The sequence below is a fragment of the Paroedura picta genome, chromosome 6 (assembly GCF_049243985.1).
Source record: "Paroedura picta isolate Pp20150507F chromosome 6, Ppicta_v3.0, whole genome shotgun sequence".
Taxonomy (NCBI): Eukaryota; Metazoa; Chordata; class Lepidosauria; order Squamata; family Gekkonidae; genus Paroedura; species Paroedura picta.
The window spans coordinates 55,696,374-55,723,668 of record NC_135374.1 but is presented as its reverse complement, the minus strand read 5'-3'; the positions used below and the strand labels follow the sequence as shown (position 1 = coordinate 55,723,668).

Genomic DNA, 27,295 nt, shown 5'->3' with positions numbered 1-27,295 from the left:
CCCCATAACAATTTTAGAAGTATGTCTTAATACAAGGGCTATGTCCTAACTGAAAGTATAGAAAGCTAGCGAAAGTAGCAATTCCATGCTAACACAAATCAACTACTGCTATAGAGGCTGCATAGCCACTTCTGTACCTCATGCAGTTTGTTCTTAGGTAACTGGCAGAAACAACACTGTCATTGTGTTCACATGTAACAGTGAATGTTCATACATCCTGCATGTACATATGAACATTTGCTTTGCTGATACATTTTAAAAATAGAAGAGTTGGTTTTCATTAGGAGTCTCAAAGCAGCTTACAATTGTCCTCCCTTCCTCTCCCCACAACAAAATTTGATTTCAGTAGCACCTTTAAGACCAAAGAAGATTTATTCAAGGCATGAGCTTTCGAGTACATGCGCTCTTCCTCAGTTGAGTCACACTTTGAATAAATCTTGGTTGGTCTTAAAGGTGCTATTGGACTCAAATTTTGTTGTGCTATTTCAGACCAACACAGCTACCCACTTGAATCTCCCCACAACAGACATCCTGTGAGGTTAGGTGGGCAGAGAGAGTTCTGACAGGACTGCTTAGTCAGAACAGCTCTCTCAAGGCTGTGATGAACCTAAGGAAAGCGGGGCAGCTGGCTATATGTGGAGGAACAGGGAATCAAACTAGGCTCACCAGGTTAGAAACCACCACCCTTAACTAATACACCAACCCAGTTTTTGGTGGGGGACCATTATTTGGGTAAATGTGGGGATCAAAAAAATTGTACATTCAGTTATACACATATTGAATATAAGAATTACTCATTATACATACAAATAAATTCAAGTGTATACTGTATACAGAAGCTCTTTTCATTCATTAGGTTTTATCACACATGTGAGGAAAACAGACATGATCCTCCCAATGCACAATCACATTTTTTGGTTTGAAGGGACATTGTATGTATTTTCATATTTAGTGTACATGAATCAGATCCCTGGAAAATTAGAGGTATGGTATGCATGTAACAAGGTAAGAATATGTATATTGTTCAACTAAACAAAATTAGCACATATCTGGAATATCATGTGGAGCATGTTCTTTCTATACACATGGTAAAACATAGTATCAGAAAAGGGCTAGATTATGCGTGCAAGCACGTTATGTTCAGACCTCATGGCCTTATGTTGCTGGTACACTGTGCTTCTCTAAAGTTCAATGTAATCTTTGAATAAAGATTTGTGGCAGCTCCCCTTTTGGACCTTTTTAGGTAACAACCATAGTCTGGCACCACATGGAGATGTTGTGGCCCCTTCCCCATTTTGAAGGCTATATATGACCATAAATAAATGACATTTTGAGTTGAGGTAAGTTTCCCATGACAAAATGGCAGCTTTGAATGGTGGACTCTGTGGACTCTGTGGTATGACATCCCTGCTTAGCACACTCCTACTCTCCAAATTCTACCCTAGTTGGCTCTGCTCCCAAATTTCCAGTAATTTCTGGACCCAGGGTTGATAATCTAACTTTAGAGTCACACCATCATATATTGCCAAGAGTTTAAACTAATAAAATGGAAATATGCAATTGCTGCAATCATATAATGAATGCCATAAGAATAGATAATTACTTAAACATAAAGTAAAAACACTGTTTAATTGAACTAGCCACTGTTATGCCAACTGAATATGGGCCACTAACTAGGGGTCACTAGGGTTCTTGAAATAAGATTTAAAAGCAGGTTTGGTTCACACCTGGCTTATTCCTCAGCTCTGGCCTCCAGAGATGCAAAGGTGCATGTAAGTGATGACACCATCAATTGTCCTAGCAAACGAGGATTTGAGTGAGCATCTGAGTAAAATTTGGGGTCCATTAATGGAGTGTAGTTAAAATAAACCATGCTTCCATGTTGTGTCTGGACCAATATTTAGTCATTGATATGTGTATCTTTTACAAACACTGCAGTTTGAAGAACTGTAATCTCGTTCAGCTGCAGAGAGAGAGAGAGAGAGAGAGAGAGAGAGAACAATTAATGATGCGAAATATCTGTAAACCATTCCATGGGAGCGGTAAAAATAAAAGAGTAAGGCCTATGTGGGAGGAGAAAGGGGCGGGGCGGGGCGAGACCAGGATAAAAACTTGAAGGGGCCAATTGGGAGCTGCACACTGCGTGACTCCCAATTGGCCCCTTGGCCTGTCCCAGATGCACCGGCCCTGCTCGGGGGGAGGGGGCAGATGCCAGGGGTTTCAGTGCAGCCAAAGGAGCAGGCCCGCCGAGTTAGAGACATAGCGAGCCTGCTTCTTTGCCCGCCCCAAAGCCAGGCACTTGGCCGAGAGGGGGGCAGCTGGGGGAGGCTTCAGCGCAGGGCGCAGAGGAGGCCCGCCATGTCCCAGACGCAGCGGGCCTGCTCTGAGCCCCACACTGAATCCGGGGAATCAGCAGGGAAGGAGGGCGGCCGGGGGAAGTCTTCAGCATGGGCCTTGGGGGGAGGGGGATGCCCAGGCCAGGGGATGGGGGGGCCTCCCACTGCCCGCTAGTGCCCGCTGTATTTTGTCTACAGCAGGCTTCAATTCTAGTACTAGAATAAAGCCTTAATGTTCAGCTTTTAGCTAATGGAAAGTCAACGTGAAGCTTCCAGTTTCTGTTAAACATACATACCTAAAAGATGTTCACATAATCACTATTCTGTAAAGTATCAGCTGTATAATGGTACAGTCCTGCTTGTCACAATATTCCTGTGCATTTCTAGTTATCTTAGTAGAAATATTTAGCTAAATCATTTAGAAATAGAAGTTATAGCATGCAAGTAGATATTCATTATTTATTCAATTTTAAACTTCAGTGACATCTGCTGAATTATAATTTTTCAGAGCTTATATAATACATAAGAAGAAAAGTTGGTTCTTATAAGCCGCTTTTCTCTACCTGAAGGAGGCTCAAAGCGGCTTACATTCACCTTCCCTTTCCTCTCCCCACAACTGACACCCTGTGAGGTGGGTGAGGCTGAGAGAGCCCTGATATCACTACTCTGTCAGAACGGTTTTATCAGTGCCGTAGCGAGCCCAAGGTCACCCAGCTGGCTGCATGTGGGGGAGTGCAGAATCAAACCCAGCTCGCCAAATTAGAAGTCCATACTCCTAACTGCTACACTAAACCAATGCCAACCTATGGGAAAAAAAACACTTCCAATGTAAGACTTTACGTATAATACATGTGTATATGGTATAATGCATATTCAGGTTTTTTATTTTGTAAGTATGGGTTATTGTGTCTTCTTTTACCATGGGCACATAACAAAACAAAAAAAAAGTATTATATCATTACAAGAAGGGAAGTATCCCTGATCTTGAGCTACTATATTTGGATTTAACTAGAGAAATATGATGCATAGCTCTTGCTATGCATCAGTCCAGTCACACTAGTACTTTTACCAGCCTACCATAATTAACATTTGTGCATTCATGGGTGGGGGGAGGGGGACCTGACATGCAGAAAAAATATAAACATGAGCCAGCATAGCAACAATCATAATCACTTTCACAGTTCTGGACAGTTCCATATTGACCATCAATCAAGCCCTGACAATGTTAGGAACACCATGATGACATCATAGACCCCTGTCTACAGCCCCTGAAATATACAATGTACATGTTAGCTTTTTGGAAGAGCCAAAGCACATCTCAACTTGGTGAGTTTCTTTATACTTTTAAAATAGCAAACCCATCCTGCTTAGTGGGCATGGCTAATATTCATGCTGGAACATATGAAGCTGATTTACTAATCAGACTACTGGTCCATCAAGTTCAGCATTGCCTGCTCAGACTGGCAGCAGCTCTCCAGGGTAATAGGTGGCAGTCTTTCACATCACCTTCTACTTGATTCTTTTAAATGGAGATGCCAAGGATTGGACCTTAGATTTTTTACATACGAGGCAGATGCATCTCTAGAACTGGATCGTGTTGTAGGCCGATTTTTTAAAAGTTCTTCAGTTACATGAAAGCCATAGCTGCTCAGCCACCAAGTCTGCTAATTACAGCAGTTCTCAGCGGGGTATAATTCCATAGAGTCCAACTTCCAAAGCAGCCATTTTTTGCCCAGGGAAACTTATCTGTGTAGTCTGGAGATCAGTCATGATCTTCAGGCTCCACCTGGAAACTGGCAAACATATAAGAAGAAACTCTGCAATCTGTATTTCTAGCTATCCATACTCCCTGGTTTGAAATACAGTGAAATGTATTGTGTGAATGTTATTTATTAACACTTCTATAAGATATCATCAGTCTTGTCAGAATGAATTTGCAAATGGACATAATATGAGCTCAGTTACACTAAAATTTAGTGAGGTGTTGAGTACTATCTGCCCAGACCTGCTATAAATCTCCCAAGTACATCCTGGTGCCATGAGTTTGATATACACCCTGTGATAATGTCAGACTCAAGACAGGCAAAGTCATCATTATCTTTCTATTTCCTGAAGGCATCTTTTGTTTCAGGATGGCCTTTTAAAGTTTTTTGGCAACGACAGACGCAGAAGATTACAGAGATCCCCCCTGTGTTTGTACTGCTGTCATTCACTCTGTTGGAGTATGAATCTCTACCAGTTTTATATGCCTAAGTCAGAAGTCACTAGCCTTTGTGGGCCTGCAGGCACCTTTGGCATATTGACACAGGGTCATGGTCACAACTAAAATTGACTGCCACAGTAAGAAGAGCCAACCAACCAAAAATGAGTGTCTCAGGAGATGGAGCTAGCCACAGAATATTTGGGAGATTATGAATAACTTTAACAGTAATATCAGCATTTCAAGAAGAAACTGCATAGCAGGATGCCTTTTAAAGATGACCATATTGTGGTTTTAATTATCACTGTTTTATTTCTTTTACTAGCTTCAAAGCCCATTCCTAAGAATGGGCCTTGAAAGGGTCCCCTCCCCTGGCCAGGCAGTTTAAGTTGGCTTTGGGCCACAGTCGGATCAAGTCGGGCAGGTGGGGGCTGGCCAGCTTGTTAGCAGGCCTGAGACAGAGCTCCTTAGCAGGCAGTCAGTAGGCTGGGAGACCCTTGTTAACAGGCCCAGCCTAGCAGGCCAAGAGGCCCTCGTGAGTAGGCCCAGCCTAGGAGGCCAAGAGGCCCTTGTTAGCAGGCCCTCCACCATGACCCTTTGCGCAGGGCCCTCTCCCCTTACCTGCTGCTGGCTCCAGGTACTGAGGCGCGTCTGAGAACAAAAAGGCTAGAGTCCAGGGACAGAGGGCAAGAGCTGTAGGGGCAGGGCCAATCAGGGTGCAGCCAGCTTTGCTGATTGGCCCTATTCCAATTTGGACAGCCTGACACGTTCCACCCCCCAGGCTGTTTCACAAATATATGGAGGAACCATGGATAAGGATAAGCCTCCTTTAGGTTTAAGGTAGAAAGGTGGCTAATAAAATAAATAATAAATAATATTGGTTAATCTATGATCACTACAAATAAAGAAATAATAAATAAAATACTATTTATACACAGATCAATTCTTCACGAGGCATCTGCCACTGGTCAGCCTCTGGATGTTGGCAGCTTTTATAACCTCATCCACATGACATTGCCTGCCTCCCGAGGCTGACCAGGATCTGCCTTGAGTTTTGGCCAGATTTAACTCATAATGAGGGAAATAACCAAAACTCAATTTGCCACCCTCAATTGTGCATCCCATCGGTGAGGAACCATTGAGCAAATAGGGGGTTGCCTGTATTTTAAAATGTATTTTATAAGCTTTCATATCCTAATTTATTAATCTGTGAAGGCAATGGGATCAGAACTTGTTCCCAGCTCTGGCTGGCTATTGCTTTGGGAAGAGGGCACTGCTTTCCTTGCAACATAAGCCTTTGTTAAGCTCATATTCAGGCTCATATATCTATGGGAACATTGATTTATAGGTCCTGTTACACAGTGTGTAATAGAGAGGAGACTGAAGGTGTTCAGGATTCTTCCAGCACAGACTACTGTACTAAAATATGCATGTCAGTGCTTACTGCAAATATCTAAAAAAAATTCTAACATGACTTTTTATATCCAAAACATTTTATTTATTCTTCTTTAAATGTATGTATTCCTCATTACAGGACACCTTCTCGGACTTTCCCATGACGATTCCAAATTCTGTGAGGAAAATTTTGGCTCCATGGAAGATAAGCGACTTATGTCTTCTATCTTAACAAGCATTGATGCTTCCAAACCATGGTCTAAATGCACATCTGCAACAATAACAGAATTTCTGGATGATGGCCATGGTATGTATAAATCTTAGCACAGGATAGCATGCTGAAATTTAGATTTAAAATTGTTTATTGTGTTAAATCTGTTTACTGTGTTAATTGTAATTACTTTCACACTTCATCCACGTTTTTTGGGGGGGGAGTTCTGCTTGATGACTTCAAAACCTGCCTTGTTAGGCTCCCACTGTACTAAATAATGTACTGTAACATAGAATCATAGAATCATAGAGTTGGAAGAGGCCATACAGGCCATCTAGTCCAACCCCCTGCTCAACGCAGGATCAGCCCAAAGCATCCTAAAGCATCCAAGAAAAGTGTGCATCCAACCTTTGCTTGAAGACTGCCAGTGAGGGGGAGCTCACCACCTCCTTAGGCAGCCTATTCCACTGCTGAACTACTCTGAATGTGAAAATTTTTTTCCTGATATCTAGCCTATATCGTTGTACTTTAAACCTATTACTGCGTGTCCTTTCCTCTGCAGCCAATGGGAACAACATCCTGCCCTCCTCCAAGTGACAACCTTTCAAATACTTAAGGAGGACTATCATGTCCCCTCTCAACCTCCTTTTCTCCAGGCTGAACATTCCCAAGTCCCTCAACCTATCTTCATAGGGCTTGGTCCCTTGGCCCCAGATCATCTTTGTCGCTCTCCTTTGTACCCTTTCAATTTTATCTACGACCTTCTTGAAGTGAGGCCTCCAGAACTGCACACAGTACTCCAGGTGTGGTCTGACCAGTGCCGTATACAATGGGACTATGACATCTTGTGATTTTGATGTGATGCCCCTGTTGATACAGCCCAAAATGGCATTTGCCTTTTTTACCGCTGCATCACACTGCCTGCTCATGTTTAGTTTACAATCCACAAGTACCCCAAGGTCTCGTTCACACACAGTGTTACCTAGAAGCGTATCCCCCATCCTGTAGGCATGCTTTTCCTTTTTCTGACCCAGATGCAGAACTTTACATTTATCTTTATTAAATTGCATCTTGTTCTCATTTGCCCATTTTTCCATTGTGTTCAGATCTCGTTGAACTCTGTCTATATCTTCCGGAGTATTTGCCAGTCCTCCCAATTTGGTGTCATCTGCAAACTTGATGAGTAGTACTTCCACCCCCTCATCTAGATCATTAATAAATACGTTAAAAAGTACTGGGCCGAGCACCGAGCCCTGAGGCACCCTGCTACTCACCTCTATCCAGTTTGATGAAACACCATTGACAACAACTCTTTGAGTGCGGTTCTCTAACCAATCCCCTATCCACCTGACTATCTGAAAATCCAGATTGCAGTCCTTCAACTTATCCATCAGAACATCATGGGGAAACTTATCAAAAGCTTTACTAAAATCCAAGTAAATGACATCAACCAAATTTCCCCGATCCAGCAAACCTGTCACTTGGTCAAAAAAGGAAACCAGGTTGGTCTGACAGGACCTGTTGGAGACAAATCCATGCTGACTTCCTTGGATCACCAAATTGTCCTCCAGATGTTTTCAGATCACTCCCTTTAATATCTGCTCCATTATCTTCCCCACAACAGAGGTCAGACTCACTGGTCTGTAGTTTCCCGGGTCATCCTTCCTCCCTTTTTTGAAGATCGGAATAACGTTTGCTCTCTTCCAGTCCTCCGGGACATCTCCAGTCCTTAAAGAGGTCCCGAAGATGTTGGACAAGGGCTGTGCAAGTTCTCTGGAAAGTTCTTTGAGCACTCTCGGGTGCATTTCATCCGGCCCAGGGGATTTGAACTCATCCAGTGCAGCTAAATGCCTCTCGACAACCTCTCTATCCATGTTAACCTGCCCACCCAGACATTATCCTTTGGCTACTGCCATCTCTAGATGTGCCTAAACCCTTTGACCTATGGGAAAAACAGATGTAAAATAGGCGCTAAGCCTTTCTGCTTTCTCTGCATCTTCCGTTAGAGTTTGTCCATCCGCACCCAACAGTGGGCCTATTGCCTTCTTTACTTTACGTTTGCTCCTCACATAACTGAAAAATCTTTTCTTGTTACAATGGGCTTCCCTGGCCAATCTTAGCTCACTCTCAGCTTTGGCCTTTCTTAGCATTAGCATTGATTTAGCATTGAGTTGACACTATCAGCTGATTAACAGTAGTAGCAATAGATGAAAATTTATAATAGTAATGGTAATTAGCAATGAGTAGTAGATAGCAAATGTAGGTAATAAACAGTAGTAATAGTAGAGGCAATAGATTATGAAGATTATGAAGTAATATGGCCATACACAGCACAGCATTGCTGTTTATAATCCTCTTTCATATAGAAGCCATGTGAAGTATACTGCTGTCTTCTATAGTTTATAATTAGATATGCTTTGTAGTTGAGTAACATGACTTGTTCATGGCTATCTAAGGGTTAAGTACACATTACACTGACAGATTCTTCAGATCTCAGACAGATGGCCTCTGATTCAAAGAACAGTTAGCTTAATTTATTTAGCTAACATTAGTATTCCAGTATTCTTTACCAACTTCTCTTGAAGAACAACAAAATGCTCTTAAAATTCTTCATGGTGTTCTGAAAGCAATTGCAGCTCTTAAGCAATCAGTTCAAATTCCAGAATGCTTAGATAAAAGTGACCTAACTGAACAAATGGATCCAGTTGTTATGGCAACTGAAATACTTATGGATGAAAAACATACTTTATGCACGCAGAACTTCCAAAAAGCACAGTTGTGTTGGATGGTTTCAGCAGTGTCTGCTGTCAGATGTCCTCCCCCAACCTATTCTTGTGCATTGATAACAAATGTTCTGCTTTTGTTAGGTAATTATAACTAATCTTTATTATTTTTAGTCCTATCCTTGGTTTGGATTCCAAACTTTGCTTCTTCTCTCAGCATACTTTGTGCCTTTTCAACTTATTAAAAGATACTGGCCATGCATAAGCACAAGCTCCTGGGAGCCAAAGGAATACACTGTGTAATGGGGGCTGCTTCCACAATGGAAAAGGGTACAATCCTAATGGATCCTAATGCCTTAGGACCCAAACCCTTGACTTACACAAACTGGAGGAAGAAAGGATTATTACTGGATTTCTTAAAATGTCACTTCCAGTTACACTGGTATGGTGTAGTTAAATTAATACTGTTAATTTTTTTGCATCTCTAAAGGCCTGAACATAATTTTTTCACATGGTCACTGTGGGGACTTGCAGCCATATTCCAATTGCAAGTTCCCCGTGGCAATTCTGTTTAGCAGTACCTCAAAGGCTTGATTCTAGAGGGAGGAAACCCCACCTTATGCCATTTTCCTGTCACAAAATGGCACCCAAGTGGTTTGCTCCATTAGAAGGATAGACATACAAACATTCAATACATGCATAGCTGCTTAGAAGGGTAAATAACACCCTCAGGTCATTTTAAGTCTAGAAAATGGTATGATAGAGATAAGGTAGGAGTACCTTCTCCACCTGAACCATCGTCCTAATCAGAATTGAGCCTATATAGTACTTTTACATGGAGTTACTACTAGAAAGAGAGCCTCTTGTGGCGCAGAGTGGCAAGGCAGCCGTCTGAAAGCTTTGCCCATGAGGCTGGGAGTTCAATCCCAGCAACCAGCTCAAGGTTGACTCAGCCTTCCATCCTTCCGAGGTCGGTAAAATTAGTACCCAGCTTGCTGGGGGGTAAACGGTAATGACTGGGGAAGGCACTGGCAAACCACCCCGTATTGAGTCTGCCATGAAAACGCTAGAGGGCATCACCCCAAGGGTCAGACCTCACTCGGTGCATGCACAGGGGATACCTTTACCTTTTTACTACTAGAAAATCATAGCTGCAATATGGCTACTAGTCCTAATTTGAAACTCATGAAAAACATAATGTGGTCTCTTTGTCTTGGTATTATGCTGATTTCAAAAGCAAAGCAGACATTGATGGGAGTCAGTGGGGCTGGGGGTGCCATCAGCACAGTGCCATTATATTACTTCTGAAGGAAATCCAGAAGTGATGTCAAGGTTGCGTAGATTAAACCATAGGGTTTCTGACAGCCACTAGAGTGGCATGTCATTGCATTGATATCCCCCTCCTATAAAATGTAACATCCTCATGCCAATACTGTAGTGGAGGTGAGCAGCAGAGGTTTCTAGCAGGAGGTCTACTACCATAATGGGAATCCCAGCAGTCCTTTTTATCTCAATTTGCAGGCGAATGAGCAGGGAAAGCTGCACAGGATTGCTTGATTCACCTCATTTGGCTGCACTTAGGGTTGCCAAATCTGGCTTAGAAAATTCCTGGAGATGTTGGGATAGAGTCTGTAGAAGGTGGAGCTTGGGGAGGGCAGGCAGCTCAACATATTATAGTTCCAAGGAGACCACATTCCAAAGGAGACATTTCCTCTAGGGGAACTGATCTCTGCAGTGTGGAAATCAGTTATAATTCCAGGAGATCTCCAGGCCCCTCCCAAAATTACTGGAGAGACTTTATGAGATGAAAAAGAGCTGTGGAGATGTGCCCAGTGAACAAGAGATAGCAAAGAGAGAACAACAGTGTATGGAGAAAGAGTGAGTGACAACAGCCATTTGTAGATGTTCTGTTACATTCACATCAACAAGGAGTCCACTTGACATGTTATTAGTAGCACAATACATGTGATCAGCATCTCATATGAATTAGGCAACGCATAAAATTACTATTATACCCAATGGGCCTTGCCCATTTCACATGTGATGGCAACCATGTGTATCAAGCTCCCGGCACATGCTGCTTCATTCACATGAACAGGAGCACAATATGTGTCATTGCCATCATGTGTGAACTAGACTGCAAGTGGATTTTTTAAACTAGAACCCACATGGAAGATCCACATATTGCCTAATTCACATAAAACTGTAACAGCACATATCTCAATCCTGGTGTCTGTGGCTAGCGGGCTCCCAGGTGTTATGAACAGAATAGAATGTCTGCAGAGTTCTTCAGAGTACACACAAACCTACCAGTTTGACTCATATCCTTCCATCCTATGCATTCGGTACAGCTACACTGGAGTGCAGCACATGAGATACAGTCCATGTGCTGGTTGTGACTGAAGGTAATGTGTTGGTCTGCAGTTTGGCAAAATTTAAAGAATTTTTTGCATGGCTGAAAATATCAGGAGATATACATATGTTATACGTATATGTGAAGAGTAAATAATACCTCAGCATAAAATCATGCTTCTCTCAGTGTCAAAAAGGCTTTTGATAGGTTAGAGCATGATTGTCTTGTTCAAGTTATAAAAAGATTTGGTCTAGGACAAAAATTTGGAAATTGGATATCAATTATATATCAGTCTTCATGGTTAAGAGTCCTGATATATTACCAATGATGGTAATATATCAGACAAAATGCCCCCTTGTAGAGTTACATGCCGGAACCGTCACTCTTTTTGTTTGTTTTGCCTATGGAACCACTAGCAACTGCAATCATGGGCAACAGAAATATTTTGGTATTAGGATAGGGAATCTGTTATCTACAATGTGTTTATATGTGGATGGTGTAGCACTTACATTGTTTAGACCAAGACATTTCACTGTGGTGGTTATGAATTTGATACATTTACCTGAAGCTGTTCCAAGTTACATGGTTAAGTTAGGGAAGTCAGAATGTTTGAGCTTAAATGTGTCTTTAATGCAAAATAATTATGTGTTCAAAAGACAGTGCATCCAATTATATATCTAGGAATTTGGTTAAAACAAGAGCTGGATCCTATTGTGGAATATAATAAATAAATACATAAAATAATAACTAAAATTATTTGTGATAATCAAAAAAGCTGTAGTATTTTGGCATACTTTACTTCTTTCATAGTTTGATAGACTGGCAATGCAAAAAATGAATATTTTACCCAGAATCCTGTTCTTATTTATTCATTTAATATTAGCAATAAAATATATATATCTTTAAGTCCTGGAAACAAATATTTAAATAATTCACTTGATTAGGAACATATCTAAGGGTGGCTATGAAAACTTTACTAAAATCAGGAGTTAAAGAAGGACTGGGGTGGCCTCACATCACTACTTATTATAAGGCAGCTAGGCTACCTGAAATGATAGAATGGTACAGATGTAATCAAGAAAATCAATATTTGGACATTTTTCTTAAAGTTGGTTTAAAATTGAAAGATCTGATTTTGTATGATAATAAAAATGACATGGGACAAATCTATTATTCATTCAGTATTGGAAGTTTGGTATAAGTTAAAGAGTAATTTTAGTCTGGGTTTGTTACTGATGACATAAGTATTTCTAATAAACACATAGCTACAAGATCTATCTAATTTGGGTAATCTCCAAACCTGGAAGAATAATAACATGGATACTTAGAGAAATTAACTATGTCAGTATAAGTTATCATATGAAGAATAGTGATTGTTTCAGGGTTTTTTCCTTCAAAACAGATTTGCACCATTCCTTCAAAACATTCACCATTAAGGAAATATGTGGTTTTAGAATCTAAAACATCTTTTGAATTATTGTTCTCTGGGGATGACAAAGGTGCTATTTCATTGTTGCATTCTTGGCTAATTAATATGGACAGTAGCCATTGAGCTAACCTAGAAAATGTGGAAAGGATTTGCAAATTACAAAGAAGAGAAAGAGCTATTCCTAGACTATTCCTGGACTAGACTAAGTCTCTAATAGTATCTACTTCCTCATACATTAGCCCGTATATATAGTACAACAGAGAATAAGTGCTAGAGATGTAATAGTTTCTCTGCAGATGTGTTCCATATTTTCTGTTCTTGCTGTAAGATTCTAACATTTTGGAAGACTGTGGTAAATTATATTAAGGAAATGGTGGAAATAGAAATACCTTTGAACCAAAATTTTTCCTCTGGGTTTTTGTGTGTGTGTGTGTGTGTTTTTAGAGGTTATGCATATGATTCAGATTTTTAAATAGTACTAAGTTTATTTATATCAGTAAGAATGGCTATTGCAATAACCTGGAAAAGCCAGAATCACAAATGATCAGTGGGTGATTCAACAAGATTTCTTTATTACACTGTTATCTAGAAGAAGAAGAGTTGGTTCTTATATGCCTCTTTTCTCTACCCTAAAGGAGTCTCAAAGCAGCTTACAATCTCCTTCCATATCCTTTCCCCACAACAGACACCCTGTGAGGTGGGTGAGGATGGGAGAACCCTGGTTCAGAACAGTTTTATCAGTTCCATGGCAAGCCCAAGGTGACCCAGCTGGCTGCATGTGGGGGAGTGCAGAATCAAACCCGGCTCACTAGATTAGAAGACCGCACTCCTAACCACTACACCAAACTGGCCATTAGGACTAACACTATTGAAATTCAGTTATTTATTAAATATTGGATATTATTCATTTGTTTCAATGAAAAACTATATAAGATACACCCTTTAGCTTATTACAATTTTTTGTAAAAGAACTGGGGAATTGGTTTTGTATGAAATGTAAACTATGTGGAGTTAACATTACTATCATTTTGCTTAAGTGCAGAGGTTAATAATTATTCCCAGTCTCCCATTTGTTTCTGAGCTGTCCTCATCATGTGTTAGGCCCCTATTAGCACTTCTTGATCCAAATTTGTTTCAGTATGTTACAGAGCAACACTTAGCAAATGCCAGCTTGCAAATAGTTGATTTATTTTTCTGTTTATTGTTAGAATAAACAATGTGGTGAGTAAATATTGAGAACAGCATGCTGAGCTACCAAAATACTATTTTAACCCAATAATAGACACTTAAAAGCAATACGAAGCTTGATGGTAGCTTCTAAATATGTTTACGTAGAAGGTGGGACAGGATGTTTTCAGAGAAAGAGACCTTCCCTGGTGAAGAATGCTAGGTTTCTGGATATTTTATATAGTTGCCTTCTATTTTTAAAAGGTTACAAAGTATATGTAAAGTGCTGTCAAGTTATAGCCAACTTATGGTGACCTCAACAAGGGGCTTTCAAGTGAGAAGCAGTGATGTTTTGCTGGTGCTTTCTTCTATTCTTTCTTGGAGGTCTCCCATCCAAGTATCAAGCAAGGTTAACCCTGCTTAGCTTCTGAGATCTGATGAAACCAGGCTGTACCATGCTGTATTTTCCCCCATAGCAAACTATAACCTTGGTAAAAGTCATACTGCTTGCTTGCTCAAGGCCATCGAAGCATAGATAAAGGGAGAACTGAAAGCGAGGAACTTCCTGTAATAAATATGTAATGTTGATGAAAGGAGTTTGAGCTAAATTTAAATCTTAAAAATAAGCAATTACCATAGGTCAGTTTTACTTTTGAAATAATTTATTAATTCCCATTATATATTTTGAGGCACTGACATTAGGGGATAGTTATATTTTGCATGCTTTCCTCCATGATGAAATGTGTTAGCAGAGGAAGACAGGTTGTGGTAATTTGTTTTGACCAAAGAGAAACAAAGCTTTTTCCTGGACCTCAGATGTCCAAGCAAGAAAAAAAATGATTTTGGGTTGCTTATAATCCTTTGCATAAGGTCAAGTTACATGTGTAAAAAAAAATCCACAGTAAGATCATTTTCAAAATAACTCTATGCTGCTTTGGTGGTACACAGAAGAGAGAAAGTGCGTGACTTGACAGATAGCAACATTCTGCCTAATATTATGTTCTTTTCCATTGGTAAAAAAATGTGAACTGTTTGTGCTTGTGGCTCTGCATGCTTTTCAGGTGTTCCCAATGAATGCTTTCCATCAATATTTCCTTTCAATGTGCTGATTTTGTTTTGTTTTGATTTAATTTTTCCCCTTGTTCTTAAATAGTTCTGTTGGCTACAGCTCTGCATTCATGCTTTTTCTGGCTCTCCTTTAGAAGTTTTACCTTTTCAACAGTGGTGTGCCTCAGATGGTTCCAGTGGCAGCCTCTGTTTATTTTGAAATGTATGTAGGTCCCACTGATAAATATGGAAGATGGCACTCCCTGGATCTATGGAAACAAAAAAGGAAAACTCCATATCCTGCTCTGATGGTGATACTGCGATTTCTAAACCAAATTGCCCATTAGAATAATTGCAGTTAAGAAAGTTGAAAAATTCAGTTTACTCAAGCCATACAAACCACTTATATTCAGAACCAATGTGGAGTAGTGGTTAGAGTGCCAGTCTTTGACTGGGGTGACCCAAGTCTAAGTCCTCATTCAGCTGTGGAGTCTGTTGGGTGACTTAGGGGCCAGCCATGCTTTTTCAGCCTAACCTGCCTTATAAGGCTGTTATGACTATAAAATAGGGAAGGGGAAACCAATGTATATCACCCTGGGCACATTGAATTGATGTCTGATAGACTCAAGAATATGTTGTGGTCTCTTTAGACAAATGAGATAATATATGGGATTCTATTACAGATGTTATGATTTTATTGTTTCTTTCCTCTGTTGCATTCATTATCTATAAACATTTTCTATGTGTTTTGCAATTTTTGCATTTAAAAATAAAAAGAACATTTTATCCTCTTGTAGCTTTTGAGATAATGGAGAGATATTGCAAAAGCAGAAATTATACATAATAACAGGTAGGTTGGAGGTGGTATATAGAGCTGCAAGTATGTTATAGTTTACAGATGCTAGGAAGTAAGTAGAAGGTAATTAGACTTTAAACAAAATTGTGAACATGTTATCTAGTTTGGAAGATTGGAAGTATGGCAAGCATCAAATAGAGGAAGTAAATTATAAACTGAGTTGTCCTTTCAGGTAACTGTTTACTGGATCAACCACGAAAACAGATCTTGGGGCCTGAGGAACTTCCAGGACAAACATATGATGCCATTCGTCAATGCAAGCTGGCATTTGGGCCTGAATACACAGTGTGTCCTGGAATGGATGTGTGCTCTCGTTTGTGGTGTGCGGTTGTTCGCCAAGGTCAAATGGTGTGTTTGACGAAAAAGCTCCCTGCTGTGGAGGGAACGCCATGTGGAAAAGGAAGGATCTGCCTTCAGGGAAAATGTGTTGATAAAACAAAGAAAAAATACTATTCGGTATGTTGCCCCTTTAAGGATCAAATGATGTAAAATTGCACTTGGTCTATTCCTGCTGAGGCCTGTTTTAATATGCAGTTTTAACTTGACAGAAGAATGTGGGATTAAGGTTTCCCACTTCTATTTATAGTTGATAGCAAAACCCTCATCTGCTCACTAAGATGAAAAAAACTTTCTAGACATAGCCATTAAATGTTTTGTTTTTTTTCTGGTTGAGGGGTGAGGCATTTTAAGAACATTTAGGAAGTCCTTTTAAATTAACAGGTCCATCCTTTTAGTGGAATGCTATCTGAGGATCATAAGTAAACAAATGGTTTAGCTGAGTGACTGAGCTACAGCTATGCCAAGTCATTTTGTTATCACCAAATCTGTATTGATGATGGTAATGTTCCATATTGCAATAAACTTCAAGCCATTGCTAAGGGTGAAGGGACTACTCTGGATCAGCATTGTAAATGCGAATGCAAGAGAGAAACCTTGGACTACCACCACTCTCCCCCAAATAAGTGGAACTGCCTACTGTTTGGCCAAAGTCTGGGTCCCTAGACTTGTTAGCCATTTACAGAAAGTGGCATGTCATCTTGAGATAACATACAGGATGTCACATTTTGAAGAGCTGCGGGCCCTGCAGGATTTACCATCAGTCCACAGGGCCTGTCAGATGGAGCTCTTGTGCCAGGTGTATGGTTGAGGCCAGGGCATGGAAGATACTGCAATCTTATTTATAGATCACCATAGTGGTTACTTTGGCATATTGAACTCACTAGCACACCAAGGTGCAGTCGTTTGGTTTGGGAAGATGGATGTGAATTTTTACCTGTTTGTTGTAATGCATGGGATTTTAAAGTTTTTATGTGGGGTCTTTAACCACAAGATGGCTTTGCCATGGGTGGTAGATTATATATTTTAAAAATAAATAAATAAATAAATAATGTAGTCTGTCTGTCTGTCTATCTCTCCCTCCCTCTCCTCCATCAGATGTTAAAATATAGGACAGGTACCTTAGCTTAGAATCTCTATAGAATGTCCATTACCCTGCAGCTTCCTTCACCTGCCCAGAGCAATACATGGCAATGGCAGCCTCCTCCATACCTCTGTTAAGAGTTTTGTCTGCTCTAATGGATTTGGCACAAAAGAGATTTCTGCTTGCTTCCAGGATTTTCTTTTTTCTCTGTTCCCCACCCAATAACCAGATCAGACCAGGACAAAGAAACTTTTCCTGGAGATAGCCAGAAGTTCCTCCCTGAACACGTTCAAATCCCTGGGAAGGAGACTAGATCCTCGTATTACCAGTAGCTAGACATAGTAGCATTTCTTAAGAGGTGGCTTATGTGAGCCTGGAGAACCATTGACTGACTTCCTCCTCCCTGCCTGTTCTCTGCTGGGGATGAGATCTTCTCAACTCAGAGTGAAGGTTCTGCTCATTTAAAACCACCAAAGAAAAGAATCATTTCTTTACGATATGTTGTAGTCATAGATACATGTCTTTACATTGGTTTGCTCACATAAAGCATTGTCACACTTTGCAGTATACTCTTGTGTAATATGCTCATTCCGACTTTCAAGCGCTTTCTGCGTGGAGATTTTGTAACATGTGAAGCAGTCTATAAATCCCTATGTTTCCTGCTACAAATAATAGCAGGTTAAAATCTGAGGAATATTGAGATATTTCAGACCTACTTACCTCAGAAAAGTATTTTCTCATGCTTTCTCTTGTTTTCAAAGCAGCTAAGAAATTCAATTTATTTCTGTAATTGTTCATTCACAAATTGAACATCTCTGGACGAGCCCTTCTTGTAACTGATAAGGCATATGCTAGTTTACAAAATAAACACATAGATCAATAATATAAATCCATATACAGGGTCTTTGATTTCTAAAAAGAAATATTAGTAAGTTATACAGAAGTATTTATATTCTGTTTTTATTTTTAGTATACTTAAGCCGCACTCCCAATAACACTTATCTTGGAGTAAACCCAAGTGAATAAAATAGAACTTATTTCTGAGGAACAGGAATTTTTTGTTACATACTCACAGTTGTATCTTTATTTGTTTGAAGATTAAAGGTGCATGGGATAAGGAATTCAGCTTTGCTAGCTGGATAGGCCTCTTGTTAGAACTAATGTTAAGCTTACTATAGACTTAAAAAAATCCTAAATGTAAATCCACTATACAATACAATTACTCAGCCCAGATTGCTGTATGCATACCTCAGAACATATATTTACATAGATTGTATATAGACAAAAATATAAATACCAATGCAAGATCTAATCGATTTTTGAAGTAAGGTCAGTAAGACATTTTTACAGTCAATAAATATGAGGATTCTATTTTTGCTTTGCTTGGGTGGGAGTGGAATGTGACACAGGACAATTTCTTGAGACATCTGGATGTGCTTAATTAAAATTGCATGCTATAATGCTTATTGCTTTCTTCTGCAGTCTTATGTTTTCCTTGCAGCGTTATATTTGCTCATTTATTAGAAATGCTAAATGTAGGTCTCCCTCATCAAAAAGTATTAAGATGGCGGAACCTCAGGTAATTTCTACCTCTTTAGTTCTGCAGATTGTACATAAGAGAAGTAAACATTTAGCTAATGTTGCATCAAACTACAGTATTTGCTGGCATATAAGACTACTTTCCCCCTCTGAAAAACATGCCTCCAAGTGGGGGGGGGGGTCATCCTATACGCCAGGTGCACTTCAGTTGGGATAGACATAGCTGCCCATAGTGGTCCATAGTACTGTAATGTAATGTAACAAACTCTATATTTTGAGTGGAAATGTTGGAGGGGTCGTCTTATATGCCCAGTTGTCTTATACGCCGGCAAATACGGTATGTAGCTGATATTTTGGTAAGGAAAGACACCAAGAGGAAAGGAGCTGGATGGAATCATAAAATGGGAACATAAATGCCTGTGAATATGAGATTATTTCTAGCTTTGTCTGATGATATATACCATTATCCTTTATATTTTAGGCTTCAAACCATGGGAATTGGGGGTCCTGGGGGCCATGGGGACAATGCTCTCGGACATGTGGTGGAGGTGTTCAGTTTGCCTATCGTCACTGCAATAACCCAGCACCTCGAAACAATGGAAGATATTGCACAGGAAAGCGAGCCATCTATCGCTCATGTAACATCATACCCTGTCCTGCCAATGGTATGTTTTCCATTAATCAAGCCAGTATCTTCAACAGGCACTGCACCATTGTTATGTTTCATACACTGTATTTCATACAGTGCTATGCACTCTACTACAGAAGTGCTATGGAGGGTATAGCTCTGAATAACTTGTAATATCCCATTAATAACTTGCCTATCTAGTTACAGATAGACATCTGAGCTGATGCCCTAGAAATGGAAGGCTGTTTTTGTGAGGAATGTTCCATTTTTATTAGTTTTGTAAAGCAAATTGGAGAGTTTGAGGACAGGAGGGAGCTTGCCTTTATATAGCACTAGAGAGTCTCCCAACAAAACAATCATTTTCACCAGGAGGATGGATTTAGGTAATCAGTTGTTATTCTAGAACTTCAGACTCCACTTGGAGGTTGGCACCTTAGGCCTCACAACAACCACTGTGTGACTTGAAACCATTGGAATTGTATGACTCAGCTATGCCTAGCTGCTTCAACAACATTCAAGTTGGGCTTCTGACCCAAACCAAGGTTACCAGAGAGGCAAATTGGGGAGCCCAGGTGAAGTAATTTTATACCCTTTTCTTAGCCAGGTATGTGGTGAAAACTCAAATAGGCTTAGGTGGACTTTGGATGAAAGGTGTGATTGCCCTCTGATCAGTATGACAAAGAAATTTTATGTCTCTGAGATGGCGAAGATCAACATGAAGAAAGAGGGATATTTGGGGAAGAACAGGAATCTTTGGGAAGCTCTGGACCTGAGTTGAAATTCTAATATCTAGTTGATGAAGCCAGCTTGGTGTAGTGATTTGGAGTGCGGACTTCTAATCTGGTGAGCTAGGTTTGATTCCACGCTCCTCTACATTCAGGCAGCTGAGCTCTGGGCTCATCACAGCACTGAAAAAGCTGTTCTGACCAAGCAGTCAGGGCTCTCTCAGCCTCACCTACCTCACAGGTGTCTGTTGTGGGGAGAGGAAAGGGAAGGCAATTGTAAGCTGCTTTGAGATTCCTTCTGGCAGAGAAAATTGGCTTATAAGAACCAACTCTCCTTCTTCTTGGCAGGCTGGCATAATGATGGGGGCATATCATCTCTTCTCATTCTGTGCATAACACTGAGAGAACATTCTTCAGTGAAAAGTAATGAAAGAATAATTATTTTCCAGCTAAAGCTTTTCGTCAGGAACAATGTGAAGCAAGAAATGGCTACCAGTCAGATGCGAAAGGTGTCAAAACCTTTGTTGAATGGATTCCAAAGTATGCTGGAGTGCTTCCAGGAGATGTTTGCAAGCTCACCTGTCGAGCCAAAGGAACTGGCTATTATGTTGTATTCTCTCAAAAGGTAACTACTTATTTTTCAGATATATAAGTATTTTATATGTTGAAATACATCTATTAAGGTGGCTAAAGACAATTCAAATCTAATAATATTTAGATCGCCTACCGCCCTATGCTCCCCGCAGGGCCTTACGCTCTGTGGGGGCTAACCTATTGGTCATTCCCGGTCCCAAGGAAGCTCGTCTGGCCTCGACCAGAGCCAGGAGCTTTTCGGTCCTGGCCCCAACCTGGTGGAATGAGCTCCCAGAAGAGCTGCGGGCCCTGCAGGAATTGTCATCATTCCACAGGGCCTGCAAGATGGAGCTCTTCCGCCAGGCTTTCGGTTGAGGCAGGGCAGCAAGAAGATTTAGCCCCCCTCACAAATGTGATGGTTGCATCTGTCATCTGCCCCCTCCCTTTCCCTTCTTAGTGGGTGTGAAATTGGGTTAGTTATATTGAATTTTGCCGCCATTCTTGTCTTAACTTTTGTTTTAATTATATTATGTTTCATTGTGCTTTTATTGTTTTAGGGAATTGGTTTTTATGTGACCTGCCTCGAGCCTCCAGGGGGAGGCAGGATATAAATTAAATAATAATAATAATAATAATAATAATAATAATAATAATAATAATAATAATAATAATAATAATAATAATAATAATAATGTCCATGTGTCTGTGAGCCACAGAAACTGTTTTCTCTACTTTCTCCTAACTATCTCTGGCCAGACTGTTCCCTTTCCCTGCAGGGCTGATAACCCCTTTCCAGCGCCATCATTAAGCATTGTACCACCTTTTGCCACCTTCATTTGAGCATTCTTGATGCTAGCTTGTCACTAAGAGGGGGAAGGATGAAGACAAGGTGTACTTGTTGTTCTCCATGGGAAAATGGGAACCTTTAACCTACTAATAGTTTGTACCTTAATTAGAGGTTGCTTATCTTCTTGAACTTCCCAAGAGCTATTGTCTGACCACCACTACCGTACATTTTGTTCCACTGAAAAAGATTTCCCTCTCGCGTTTCATCAAGAGCCACATGCAAAATGTTGGCTGTACTTTTAGAACAATATTTGCATCCAAATTTAACAAAGAGTGAATACTTGCTCCCTTAAAAACACACACTCACAACCACTTTGTGAAAAGAAGAACTATAACTTCATGAATAGAATTTGCAGTATGAGACTGAGGAAGTCTTTGCTATTGGTGGAGTCCTGTCCATTTCTGAACAAATGTTGACAGTTTAGTACAACATATTATCAAATGGGGAAGAATTACAACAGCCTACTATCATGTAAATTAATAAGCATGCTTACCAGTTTATTTAGTGAATTTACATAATTTATACCTCACTTTTCTGCCTTCATCAAGAACACCGAGGAAGACAACAGATTAAAAACAAACATAATAGCAATATGTCTTAAAAACATTAAAACTAAAGAAAAACACATCAGTTAAACAATTAGAACCAAGTTTAAATACACATATCTGTAATCACTCTGCTGGAGCGGTATAAATAAAATGCTAAGGGGGGTAGAGATGGGCTCTGTCCGTGATGGGCAAAGAGGCAGATTGGCCCCTTGTCCCCTGACTGACAAGCAGAGGTGCCATTCGCACCTGGCGATTGGCACCTCTGCTTGTCAGTCAGGGGGCAAGGTGCCAATCGGCAGCTGCGCACAGTGCGGCTAGCTATTGGCGCCTTGCCCTCGGACTGACGAGTCAGGAGGTGCGAAGCCGGGGTGGCATGGTGGGGGAGGGGAGAAGGCTGAGTTACTGTTTGCTTAACACATTCCGGATTAGAATCTGGTATGGGAACTGCGGAGCTATGCGGGGGAATGTGTTTACTCATGAGTAAGCATGTGGTAAGCAGTCTCATCTGCTTGCTTTGGCTGGGCCAGAAGGGGTTAAGCAAACAGTAACTTATTTCTCACTCACACATCAACCTCCCCCCCCCCCCACGCATGCTACTTCTTCTTGCTATATATATATATATAGGAAATGGGGGAAAGTGGACTGGGTGGAATTTCATTATACTGGAATTGTGTTACAATGGAATGCCAGCCTTTTCTTTAAAAAAAAATTAAACTAGATGTATTTTAGCCTTGGAAAGGGAGGGGTAGGAGAAGGGGCTCAAATACAACAGAATAATGCTGGAAGGTGATTAGAAGTTTCTGCCATGTGACATTGATTGACAAGCTAAAACAGAGAAAAAAATAGCACAAAGTCCTGACTTCCAGCGGTTGACTCCTGCAGGAGCACAAATCGGGGCAAGACAAGGGTATTAAGTGTGTCAAAGGCTCCAATTAGTATGTGGGAAACATCAGACCATCAAAAAACAGGCAGTGAGGTAGCTTTGAACCCTCCATGTGGAAAAGTTCCCAGTCCCAGTCTGGAAATGTAGTCCAGAAGGATACCATGATTGAAGGTATTGAAAACTGCAGAGAGATTCAGCAGCCTACATCTGATCCCATGACTCTGCTTTTGAAGATTACCTGTATTTGAGTTGCTCATTTTCAAATGAGAAAATAATTATTTCAACCGTGATAACTGGATAAATGATCCACATGGAAAAGTACTTAGTTGCCTCCCAGTGATATTAAAATATGTTCACTAACCAGTCATACAACAGTAAATCTTAAAAGCTCCAGTTTTAACCCACAGTGACTTCATTACACAGGTGACTGATGGAACAGAATGTCGTCCATATAGTAATTCAGTCTGTGTCCGTGGAAAATGTGTGCGAACGGGATGTGATGGCATTATTGGCTCAAAGCTTCAGTTTGATAAATGTGGGATTTGTGGTGGAGACAACTCCAGTTGCACAAAAATTATGGGAACTTTTAATAAAAAGAGGTAAGAATCTGATAGCCATGATTTTATAAGTAGAATTGTTTGTAGCAATAGTCACTGCACTTAAGTTTTCTGTTTAAAATGTGTATATTAAAAAAAAAATTAAAGGAGATGACAGACATTCTGAGTGCTTTGGCATACGGCTAATGTGCTCAGTCACAATGTAGAATGTCTGTCTTGATCTTAAATGTTCTAAAAACCAGCCCATGTAATCCCTTGAGATGGTATTTATCACTTCACTATGAGAACTCTTTATAATGGTAAGCATTCACTAGATGAGAAACACCCCTCTAACAACAGTAGCGATAACAGTTCCGCAAAACTGAACTACAATCAAACCTTATTCATAGTTTATACAGGATTGTGTAGCCCAGTTCATACATTCCCTTTAGTACTCTACCTTTGGGGAGGAACAAAATTGCTCAACTAGCCCTCTACCCAGTTGGATGATCACAAGGATGGCCTGGTTCCCAGTGGCATAGTGAAAGACAGCAGATTGAGCTATTTGTCCATCATACTGCTCTAATTCTTCTCAGGTTTGCTCAACCACCAAAATTTAGGTTTAGGCCCCATTGAATTGTTGTAGATTATCATGAACTATAATTTGTGAATCTTTATCAAATTAAGAAATATAAAGTTCAAATAATAAACAGTAGTAATCAGTATAATCAGTACTAATAAAAAGCCCCCAAGACTCATCTAAAGGGGGCCAGTGCCGCTGTGGGGGAGGAACGCCGACAGGGACCTAGCTGATGGGAGAGAACTCCCAGCCCTGGCATTCTCTGGGCAGGGTGTGTGTTGGCATGGCAACAGGGTGTGTGGGTGAGCCAGGCGTCAGTTAAATGGATGGCCTGACATTGCTCAACCTCTTTTCCCCCAAAGACGCAAAACCCACCTTTCCTCCCTGATTATGCATTGTTGGTCCAATTGTTAGATGTTGAATTGTATTATTGTTTAATTGTCACAGCCGGTGGAAGTGTAGCATGGGAAGGATCAATTTTGGGGTGGCCAAGCTTGCGCACTGGCCTCCCCTAGATTTGGGGGGCCCCTTAAGGGACTGTGTGAATGTGGAGCCTTGGTTGAAGGCTTGCATTTCCAGGAGGCAGGAGAACCCAACAGAGGCTGATACCTGGAGGAGTCACTCCATGTTGCCTCCCCCCTTTTTCAGCCTGCCATTATGTCCAGGATTCTGGGCTGGATAGCCAATGTAACCAGTTGAGGGGCAGGCTGCGATGGACTGCCTTGTGGTCGGCTGATCACAAGAGGGCAAGTTTCTCTTCCCATGCTTGCCATGCTCAATGTTGAATAAAAAGGCTATGGCGAAATATTTTAAACCAAATTATGGTTGTCAGTATCCTCATTAGGCTGTCAATATCCCCCTGCAAGGCATTAATCTTTGTAAAGGTATAACATATACTCAATTCAAATTGATTTTAACGTGCTTATCTGTAGTAGAAAACTTTACATTGTTAAAGGATCCTAAACATCTTACAACCAGAGTGGTGTAGTGGTTAAGAGTGGCAGACTCTAATCTGGAGAGCAAGATCTCCACCTTTACATGCAGTGATCTGAGGTACCTTGGGCTAGTCACAGTTCTCTTAGAGCACTCTCCATCCCACCTACTTTTCAGGGTGTCTGTTGTGAGAGGAAGGGTACTTGTAAGCCTTTTGGGGACTGCTTTGGGTAATAAAAAGTGAGGTATAAAAAACAATTTTTCTCCCTCTCTAATGAAGAACATAGACTTTGGAAACATTGGTTTTACAGAGTTCAACATAACTGGTCATTTTTGTTCAGTGATAAAGGTTCTTCTATGTGCATATAGAAATATTCCCCAGTTAAGACATAGGACAATTGTCTCACCTTTTAAGTATCATTCCCCATTTTAGCCAGGCTAAAATAGCTCGCTATTTTGCTGATAAAGTCTTGTCGCTCCACCGCGACTTTCCTGTCACTGTTCATACAGTAAATTGAGGCCTGTTGGCCACCTTTGAAGGTGTTGTTTGATGGATTCAAATGGCTCTCTTTACCTGAAGAAGACAAGTTGTTGGCTTCAGTCAAGGCTACCACTTGCCCAATGGATCCCTGCCCATCTTACCTCCTCAATGGAGCCAGTGGAGGTGTCCAGTGCATAGAAAGTCAAGGACATCATCAATCTCTCCTTGTCTATTGGGTAGTTATCTGAGCTTCTAAAGGGGGCAGTGGTACACCCTGTCCTTAAGAAACCATCGCTGGACCTGTGAGACCCATCCAGCTACCGCCCAGTTTTGCACTTGGCATTTCTGGGTAAGGTAGTTGAAAGGGCGACAGTGGACCAGCTCCTGGCTTTCTTGGATGAAAGTTCAGCTCTCGATCCATATCAGTCTGGCTTCCGTCCTGGCCACCGGATGGAGAAGGTGTTAGTTGCCTCGATGGATGATCTTTGCCACCAGTTGGATTGGGACGGGTTGGCCTTGCTTGTTCTGTTAGATCAGTCATCCACCTTTGATGTGGTCGACCATGAACTGCTGGCCCACCACTTTGTGGGGATGGGGATACAGGGCAGAGCTCTTAGCTAGTTATGCTCCTTTCTCCATAACCAGACCCAGGAGGTTGCTGTAGGGGATGAGTTGTCATGCCCTTATCGACTCCCTTGTGGGGTCCCTCAGGTTGTGGTTCTGCCCCCCCATGCTTTTCATCATCTTTATGTGCCCTCTGGCCCAGCTGATACAGATCTTTAGGCTGGGCTGTCATCATTATGCTGATGACATCCAGCTCTATCTCTTCATGGACGGCTGCACAGACTCTCCCCCAGAGCCATTTGCCAGATGTTTGGAAGCCGTGGCTGAATGGTTTAAGCAGAGTCACCTGAAACTCAGCCCCTCCAAGATGGAGGTCCTGTGGCTGGGGAGTAGGAGGGATGGGACAGGAAGCATGCTTATCCACCCTGGCAGGGACGCAACTTATGACTGTGCCCCAAGCCAGGAATTTGGGAGTGACCACTGATGTCTCACTAACTTTGGAGGTACAGGTCAAGAGAGTAGCTTGTCAGGTATTTTTCCATCTTTGCCAGGCATGGCTACTAGCGCCCTACCTGTCCTCTGAGCACCCGGCCACAGTGACCCATGCAACAATCACTTCCAGGATAAGTTTCTATAACTCGCTCTATGCAGGCTTGCCCTTGGCCTTGATCCAGAAATTGCAGCTGGAATATAATGCCATAGAATCCATCTTCCAAAGTGGCCATTTTCTCCAGAGGAGCTGGTCTCTGTCACCTGAAGATCAGTTGGAATTCCAGGTCATCTTCAGCCCTCACCTGGAGACATCTCTAGCAACCCTCATATCCTTTGTTCCTTTAGTCACAACACATGACCATTATTCACCATCCTATACTCACTCTCAAGTTCTATTATGCTCCTATCACCATTATTCACCATCCTATACTCACTCTCAAGTTCTATTATGCTCCTATCAAGGTATCTAGAATGACAGAGATCAGTTCCCCTGGTTAAAATGACTACTTTGGAGGATGGAGTCCATGGCATTATATCCTGCTGAGGTTGATTCCCTCCCCAAAATCTTACACTTCCAAGGCTCCACCCCCAAATCTCCAGGAATTTCCCAACCTGGAGCTACAACCCTAAGGGGAACTGATCTCTGCAGTTGAGAGGTATGTTTTGATTCCTGGAGTGATACCACTGCTGCTGTGGAAGGCGGAAGCAGGTGGGTGAGTGGGAGAGTGAAGGAGGCAAAGAAAGAGAGAGATGGGGTGAGTTGGGGAAAGAAAAAGAGAAAGAGTGATGGGGTGAGGTTAGAGAGGAACTGGTAGACATGAAGGAAAGA

The 27,295-nt window shown here is 41.2% G+C and overlaps 1 protein-coding gene and 1 long non-coding RNA gene across 2 annotated transcripts in view; one reads left to right on the top strand and one right to left on the bottom strand.

Moving 5' to 3' along the window:
- Positions 1 to 27,295, top strand: part of ADAMTS5 (ADAM metallopeptidase with thrombospondin type 1 motif 5) — a 73,638-nt gene that overhangs the window by 36,281 nt on the left and 10,062 nt on the right. Inside the window, exons 3-7 of the mRNA XM_077342477.1 lie at positions 6,071 to 6,238; positions 15,890 to 16,173; positions 19,158 to 19,341; positions 20,479 to 20,654; positions 23,304 to 23,479. Coding sequence (XP_077198592.1) covers positions 6,071 to 6,238; positions 15,890 to 16,173; positions 19,158 to 19,341; positions 20,479 to 20,654; positions 23,304 to 23,479 — 988 coding nt within the window. The remainder of the gene's footprint in view (positions 1 to 6,070; positions 6,239 to 15,889; positions 16,174 to 19,157; positions 19,342 to 20,478; positions 20,655 to 23,303; positions 23,480 to 27,295) is intronic.
- Positions 1,497 to 25,397, bottom strand: LOC143839859 (uncharacterized). The gene is made up of 4 exons (XR_013231914.1): positions 25,337 to 25,397; positions 17,858 to 17,988; positions 15,026 to 15,130; positions 1,497 to 1,963 (listed from the first exon to the last, which is right to left on the bottom strand). It is a non-coding gene; the product is annotated as an uncharacterized LOC143839859 (long non-coding RNA).